Source organism: Arachis duranensis, chromosome 6 (genome assembly GCF_000817695.3).
Source record: "Arachis duranensis cultivar V14167 chromosome 6, aradu.V14167.gnm2.J7QH, whole genome shotgun sequence".
NCBI lineage: Eukaryota > Viridiplantae > Streptophyta > Magnoliopsida > Fabales > Fabaceae > Arachis > Arachis duranensis.
Window position 1 is genome coordinate 103,250,144 of NC_029777.3, and position 8,953 is coordinate 103,259,096.

An 8,953-nucleotide genomic window follows, 5' to 3' on the forward strand; every position below is an offset into this window, starting at 1 on the left:
ATATATATATATATTAAGAGTGACAGTTGGAAGTAGAATCCGTACAATTCATTCCAACTATCAAAGGCCATTACTTAACCCAAGAAATCATGGACGTTGTGCTTGACAAAGGTGCCACCCATGATGATGATCATAGCCTCCCAAAGGTGCGGACCTTAGTCGTGAAGTCCATGATGCCGGGCAAGGAAACTCAACCACGGCTAGCTCGCAAAGTCTTGATGGCCAGTAACGACCATGATAGCATGCAGCCAAGGACCATTGTTGGAGGGTGCTACAAAGTAGTGCTCTACTATGATAATGATAATAGTGAAGAGAGTGGTTGGTCTTTTTATGGTTGGATTGTGGAGTCACTGTGCATGGTCCTAGTGGACTACCCTATACTCGCTGGGAGGCTCCTGGAAAGAGACACGGGACTGGAAATTGTGTCTACTGATTCTGGGTTTCGACTATTGTCGGCACAGTGTCAATGGAGCTTGTCACAGTTTCTTGATCTCAATGAGAGACACAATAATAATGAGACTGAGCTTGTCTACTGGAAGGAAATTGATGGGACACTTCCTCAGTTCTCCCCCTTGTGCTATGTTCAGGCAAGTACTATTATTTCTTCTACATATACTTTACTTTAATTGGGTTTAATGAATGGAATACTCATATGATGAAATTTTTATAGGAGGATAACATTGTGAATTCTTAGATAATTAATCAAACATATTTAGTCAATTTTATTAATTTATCTAATTTACAATGCTATCTTCATGTGAAAACGTCATTATGTTAGTATCCATTTTAATGAATTACTAGTGCATTTACCCAAATGCTAACAACAATTAAAAAGCTTCATAATTTAAGCGAATGGAATTGAAGAAATAAATAAAAATCGAATTTTACATGCTCAAAGGATAAGTTTAACCTCCCACCTGAATAATAAGCTTTTAAGTGGACACCCTGATATCTTTTATAGTTAGTGGGGCATAGGATTCTCAAAATGGATTAAAATTCGTTCTCTATTTAAATGGGCAAAATTTTTCCTTTTAAAATTACGTCCATTTAAATTTCAAGTTAAATAAGTATGTTAGTTAGTGAACTAAATAAGTTATCCATTTATTTTTATTTTGCAAAAAATAGCACTTTTTTATCCATATTCCTCTTATTTAACTTAAAAACTTAACCTATACTAAAAAAATACTTGTTTGTTTAATTTTTTTTTTTATCAAAAAGTGATATTTTTTAACAAATATTTTTAAAGAAAACAAATAAAAACTAAACAGGTTAATTCATTTAATTCGTTGATTGGTTGGCCATAAACGATCTAGACATAAATATTCGTAAACAAACTATACTTATATGAGTCAATTTATATAATCTGCGGATTTAGACGAATCGAGTCTAGATAAATCGTCAGCTCTAATGATGCATACAAAATATACGATAAAGACACACAGAATTAGGAGTGTTCGTGGTACGGTTTGGTTGTTTTTGAAAAAAAAAAGTCATTCAATCCGATCGTCTAATTAAACTGCAGTTCGTTTTGGTTCGGTTTTTTTATCGAGACCATCCTAACCAAACCAAATCAATTAAAATCGGTTTGGTTTGGTTTGATTTGTTTGGTTTTTTTAATCAATTCAAAAAAATACTACCATACTATTTCACAAAATCATAACATTGAAATCAACAAACACAAATACACAATAGCTAACAAAGTATTGGTCTAATGAAATTTAACGACAAAAGAAATTCAAATACAACAATTAAAGAAGTTTAAAAGTTTAATAGTCAACACAACTGAAAATAAAAATAAATTTCCATTAAAAGATAGCCAAGTTATACATTCTAATAATAAAGAGAACAATTCATACCATGATACATGTGCCCGAATCAATAAATCAACTCAAAGTTTAAGAGCATATAAGTCATGCTAACTAAAAAGGTGAATCTTGAATCATATCAGTTATCAGAACCTTCTATGTAACAATAAGAGCAAGACTACAATTAGATCCATCAATCCAGCAACCATCTAATCAACCCATTGATACATACATACATACATACATACATACATACTTAATCAATCATCTAGAACCATCTAATTAAAATAAATTTTGAGAGTAAACACCAACATGATAAAGAATAAAGACATCTACAAAATTTTTTGATTTGATTAATAAAGAAATCTATTCAATTCAGAATTACCTCATCAATAATCAATAATAGCAGCAGTGAATCCTAAGTAACAAGAAAGCCACGAATTTGAATCAAATGGAAAGCAACAAGAAATGGTGTTGGAAAGTCCAAGTAAAAGCAGAGGCTCAACAAAATCAGACAGCAGAATAGAAATAGAAGTGAAACAAATTCAAGGAAGGAAGAAGAAAAAAACGAAATAGTGCTGAGCAAGAGCAACAATGAATCAACAAACAAGAATATCAACAATAAATAAACAATACCAACAAACAGCAATAATGAATCAATGATTATTGAACAAAAATTAGTGAAATTACATAGTAACTCATCAGTATTATTAACAAAATTTCAAAACAAGCAAAATAAGTGCAGAAAACCAAAAATCAATTTAGAATCACATAACCATAGAATCAGAATCACAGAATCAGAGAATCATAGAATTTGAACTAAGCAAAACAAACAAATTTGAACCCAACAACTCAGAAGAACAGAATCAAAGTTATTAACAAGAAACTAACAAAACCCTAAACAAATCCAGCAACTCAGAATCACAGAAATTATAATTAACAAAATCGAGCCCTAACTATTTCATAATTATAAACCCAAGTTATCAACAATAAATTGAGGTGGAGGTGGCGAGCTACTGTGTTGATCATGGGTGGCCAGAACCCAGAAACGCTGCTGGGTGGAGGTGGTGAGGTGTTGTGTTGATCGTGGCCTCATGGGTGCTGTCTGCTGTGCTGCCCTGTTGGGTCAGTCGGTGGTGGCGAGGTGCTGTGTTGATCTGGGTCTTCGCGTTCGTGGTGCACCGGCGGTGGGGAATCTCTGCTCTGTTCGGCGGTGGGATTCGGAGGAAGGCTTCGAGGTGGTGGGACTTAGGAGGAACGTCGGTGCTGCCGGCCTCGAACTCAAGGACGTGGGTGGCTACTGGCTGGCTCCGTGGCTGGGTGCGCACTGCACTGCGCAGAGGGCGAGATATGGTGCGAGGTGCGTTGCGTGGTTAGGTTTCCATTGGGGATTTGGGGGTTAGGTTTCGATTGGGTATTTGGGGGTTAGGGATAGGGACGCAGTCGTGCAACAGTAATAGCAAAACAAATTTTTTTCGGTTTTTTTGGTTTTCGATTTATTCGGTTCTCGATTTTTTTTGTTTGGTTCGTCGATTTATTTCGGTCCGGATCGATTTTGAACACCCCTACCTGAAATGTGACTACTCAATAGCCCTTCATGCATATCTGCATAAAGCCATATGAAAAAGTTGTTTGTTTGGGTTGTTCAAATAATATTGTTTTTTCAGCCGATATCAATCATTTTTTTTATTTTTCATTTTAAATCCTAAATTCTTAAAAAATAAGATAAAAAAATAATTTTATAATAAAAAATTTGATTAATGTTAATTATTTAAAAATTATTTTTTTATATTTTTTATTATTATAATTTTGTGTAAGTCTGACTTATTATTTTTTTCTCTTATTTTTTAACCAAATTGAAATTTAAAGTTAATTTTTTTGATTTGCTTTATGAATAGTGCATTTTGAGAATAAATTGCTATTAACTATTTTTGTTTTGGTAGTTATATATATAATTTGGATTATTCTAACATTGTTTTTTACTTGAGTTATGCTTTTTATTGTAATTGAATACATAATTAGTTAAATAAGTATGTAACATCTCAAATTAAAAGATAGAAAAATGGTGATTGTGTTTTGAAATAAAAATAAAAAAATAACTAAATTAAAAGCGAAAATAAGAAATTTAGCTGCGGTTACTATTAACCGTCGCAAAATCCAATAGTTTAACTACAGATATATAGCAGCAGTTATCTAACCGTCACAAGATGGGAATCAATTGTTTCTACCAATAGCTGCAGCCCTTAACCGTCGCGAAATATTTTCGCCGCTAAATTTCATTTAGCAGCAATTATTCCAACCATCAACAAAAACTGTCACTAAGGATTTACCCGTGCTTTTTCTTGAAGCGGTCAACCAATCGAGGGTACGTCTAGCGGCGGTTTTTTAACCGCCACAATCTGTCGTTATTGTTGTAGTGATCTCATAGCATGAAATTCAAATGTTTTGAACATTTTATTGAAAGTGATATGTTTTTCCCCACTCACTGTCTTAGGTGACTAAGTTTGAATGTGGAGGGTACTCAATTGGCATTAGTTGCAGCCTCTTATTGACAGAGGTTTTGGCAGTTGACAACTTCCTCAAGAAATGGACAGAGATATACCAAGAAATGTTACCCCAAAATGGAGAAATTAAGAAATCCATATTTATCCACCCTTTAGTGAAAGATCATGAGGTTCTCCCCAGCCATGTAATCAGCCGCACATTCAGCAGAAAGCGAGCAGAAAGCATGATTTTCAAGATCACTTCCACCACTGATGTGATGATCACGAGTATCAATCAAGAAACATGGAGGGAGTTAGCCATGCTTTGTGTTAAAAACTTGGAACAAAAACATAACATACAAATGGGTTCAAAATTTTCTTTCCTTGTGAAGAAACACTCGTCCTCATCATCAAGTGGGGTCATCACAATTGAAAGCTGCTCAAATAATGGTGGAAACAATGTTAAGAGGTTGGGTCTCAAATATCAAATCACCCTAGCAACGTGGAACGAGTTTGGATTGTACGATGTAGCATTTTGTGAAGGAAACAAACCCGTCCATGTTTCATGTTGGGTTGCATCTTCAGTTCCTGAAGGACATGTTATGGCAATGCCACACCCAAGGGATAATTTATCTGCAGTGATTATAGTCACACCTCCGAATCCAAAATGATGAATTGAAGCAGAACATACATGAGGATAATATCCATTTAAGCTTGCAATAAATAAATCAAGTTAGCTTATGAGCTACTTGTGGATAGATTATTAATTAAAGCTTATGGATCGACCTTTATATATAAGTATGGTTTAAATTAAGGGTTTGAACTTATTTATATTAAATAAACCGAATGGAAGTGCTGTGTTGTATTTGATTTAATATATATAGTTTGTGATTTGACTCATTAAATATAATAATACATTATTATATATCTAAGTGAATATATCTTTTGGCGTTCTTTGAAAAAGTTCAAAAATATTTATAACTTATAATTTGTATTAATATTTCTTCCGAAAATTTAGCTCCATCTAGTAATAATAGTTTTTTTTTGGTTGGCTACAGTAACCCCCAACCCGACAGATCAAAGACTAATTTATTGCGAATCTGAGTTCCATTTAAAAGTCTGCCGGCTGGCCAATTAATTGCTACATACACATGGCGGGATTCAAATTCCAACACTTGTTTAAGTAAACCTATATTTTATTCCTATATATTATTTGGTGATTGTTATAGTACCTTATATAAGTATATAACTTGTCAAAATAGATGATTAGTTAATATTTAATAAAATTTAGATATTCAATTTAAAAAATATTAAAAATTTATTAAAATTTATTGTTTTTAATAATCACTTAATTATTAATTCAATTTCTTTAATTTAATTTTTTTAATTTAATAATCTAATAATATATTTTATCTTATATTTTTAAATATTGATAATTAACTAATAACTAAAAATAATAAATTTTAATAATCATCAAACATTCTTTTTTACTTTAAAAGATAATTTAAGTAATTTTGATACCAAAACAAAATGCACCATAGAATTCATGGTATTATTTATGTCTATGACTCGTGTGGCATGCAGTAGTCAAAAGTAGGTTGAGCTGGGTGATGACATAAAAGGCTAAAGTAACATTTTAGTTGGTTGATAAAGCCACAAAATAAGTTGGTAATACAAATTGATTTTGCTCTCAAAATCCAATTTTGCAATCATATTCATGTAAACTTTCAGCTTTGTTAGTTATCAAATGAGTCATTATATATTTGTCATTTATATAAAATAAAAAACGAAAAAAATTGTATTTATTGCGTGACAATTGCAAAGCTGGCTTCGCTGTCCGTGAATGGCTTCACCAGCTGCAATGGATCTTCAGTGATGCTCAAGACTTGATGGATGAGATTGAAAGGAAGTTGCCAATGTTCATGGAAGCTGTACTATCATTACGAAGATAGGTAGCTTCTTCTCAAGATCTAATCCACTTATCTTCCGTTTTAAGATGGCTCAAAGAATCAAACAAGTTAAGGGCTTCATATAGTTCGTGATGATAACCGCGTTGTGCATAGGAGGGAATGCATCCGATGTACAAAGAAAGAATCATTGAGCTTTTGATGGAAAATGGTAGCAAAAGTGTTCTTTCCATTGTGGGAAAAACTACAGTTGCCAAACTTGTGTTCAATGATGTGAGGATAGCCTAGTCTTTTACATCAAGAAATATGGAGACTCTTCAAACATTAAGCATGTGATTAGTTAAAATCGTTGATTTTCTGAATTATTCAACTTCTAGTTTTGCTAATGCTCTTGGCAAGAATCAGTTGAAAGATAAACTTGCCAATAAGAAGTTCCTCCTGGTCTTGGATGATGTATCGAATTCAATGGACTGAACTAAGGGATTTGATTTGGTTAGGTGCAGCTGAAGGAAGTAAAATTTTGGTGACTACACGGATCATACAAACAGCTTCGATTATGAGTAGTATTAGTCCTCACCACTTTTTGGATAGTCTTTCAGAGGAGGATTCATTGTGTTTATTTGTTAAATGGGCATTTAGGGAAGGAGCTGAAAGAAGGTATCCAGATTTGATTGAAATTGCAAAGGACATCACCAAAAAATATCATGGGAATCCTTTGGCATTGGTAACACTGGCAATTTCATTGTTTGGCAATGTTGACAAACATAAATGGATAAGTTTGAGAGATAGTGAGATCTGGCAAGACGAAAATCGGCTTGGTTTTTCTGCATTTGACATTTCTTATGATCAATTGCCATCATATTTGAAGCAATGTTTGCTCTGTTCTCTCTTTCCCCAATCAATTATGTGTTTGATAGTTTTCATGTTGCTTTCCTTTGGAGTGCACTTGGTCTCCTTCCATTAGAAAGCAACAATCAAATACTGAAACATGGTCCTAATCAGTACTTGAATGAACTACACTCTAGATCTTTTCTTGAATATTTTGTGGATTATGGAACTGGTTCTACTTTCAAACTACATGGTCTTGTGCATGATTATGCAAAGTCTGTTGCAAGAACATACTCTCAAATCATAACTTCTAGCTTTGGATCCCGCCAACGCTGGAATGCTCGAAATGCCTCTTTCCTAAGTAATGATGTCACCACCATATCCGCAACGGCTAGAACCATACTATTTCCCATTGCCGGAGTGGGAGCTACTAGTATAGATTTCTTGAATGCATTGGCATCAAGGTGCAAATACTTGCAATTTTTGGATTTAAGTGACTCTACCTATGAGACCTTACCTCAATCCATTGGTAACTTGAAGCATTTAAGATATCTAAGTCTTGAAAATAACAAAAGCTTCAAGAAACTTGCTGATTCTATTTGCAGGCTACACAACTTGGAAGTTTTGATACTTAGTGGATGTACCAAGCTTGAGGCATTGCCTAAAGGTCTAGGAAACTTGATCAGTCTTAGGCATTTGGAGATAACCACAAATCTACATTGTTTGCCAGAGGATGATACTGCAAGGTTGAGTTCACTTCAAACTCTAAGAGTTGAATCATGCAAAAATCTTAAGTCTTTGTTTGCAAAAACAAGACTTCCAAGTCTTAGAGTATTGGTTGTTTCTGGCTGTAGTAGTCTAAGGTCCCTGCCACTTGATATTGAACATTTTCCTCTGTTAGATACTTTGGTAGTTGATAACTGTGACAAGCTAGAATTATCAGAGGGACATAATGATCAAAATTCCAATTTGAGGTTAAAGATTCTACATTTTGTATCTATGCCAAATTTGGTGACCTTGCCCCAGTGGCTTCAAGGATCTATGAAGACATTTCAGTATTTGTTGGTTTCATGCTGCATCAATCTTGTGGTACTTCCTGAGTGGCTACCAACTATGGTTTGTATAAAAACATTGTACATCACAAATTGTCCTAATTTATTGTCTCTCCCAAATGACATGCATCGCTTTGCCACTATTGAGAGATTTGTAATTGATGGTTATCCTGAATTATTCAGAAACACTCAGCTGCAAGTTGGTGAGTGTTCACACCAGCAAACAACCATTGATGAAACAGCAGAAATAGAAGATGTGGTAGAAGTAGAATTGAAGTAAGATCATAAGTTGGAGGTAAGATTCTAACATTAACTGATATTTTTTTATTTATATATAGTGTTTCTAATGCTTATTATCCACTTTTTTCATGGAAACCAAGTTATAGATTGAAAGATACAACAATATATAGTTTGTTATTGCTTTATTATTTGATTTATTTTGGAGGGTAAAATGTCAAGCAGAAATGAAATTATTGCCCAAGATTGTATAACAAACTGTTGGTGTATTTGATAATGCATGCTTGTTAGATTAAATAAAAAATAATAGATACTTTTTTTTTTCTTTTGAATATCATCTTAAACAATAAATCTTTTTCTTATGAATGTAGGTTGCAATTAAGTCATCTATTGCATATACCTTGTTGACAATTGAACACTCAATCTGGTTTGTTATCTTGGAAAGACTCAAACACAGAAGAAACTCTAGATTGTAAATCATCAAGTGGCTTGTGACATTTCAAAAGGACAAAGAAACCATGAAACATCAAATTTTTGCTTTATCATTTGGATGTAACAGAACAATTGTGCCTTTATAATTTATATGTTTTCAGTGGTCTCTAAGTATCAAAGAATATTCTTGCTTTCTTCCACTACAAGAA

The 8,953-nt window shown here is 33.4% G+C and overlaps 2 protein-coding genes across 2 annotated transcripts; both read left to right on the forward strand.

Annotated features, from left to right (window-relative positions):
- The first annotated feature begins 89 nt into the window (after positions 1–89).
- Positions 90–694, forward strand: LOC107495234 (uncharacterized). The gene is made up of 2 exons (XM_052263131.1): positions 90–587; positions 671–694. Exons 1-2 carry the CDS (start codon positions 90–92, stop codon positions 692–694), a joined length of 522 nt encoding a protein of 173 aa, XP_052119091.1.
- Positions 695–6,751: 6,057 nt separating this feature from the next.
- Positions 6,752–8,355, forward strand: LOC107495235 (putative disease resistance protein RGA4). The gene is made up of 2 exons (XM_021125921.1): positions 6,752–7,013; positions 7,064–8,355. The coding sequence occupies exons 1-2, from the start codon at positions 6,752–6,754 to the stop codon at positions 8,353–8,355; spliced, it is 1,554 nt and encodes a 517-aa protein (XP_020981580.1).
- The last annotated feature ends 598 nt before the right edge of the window (positions 8,356–8,953 follow it).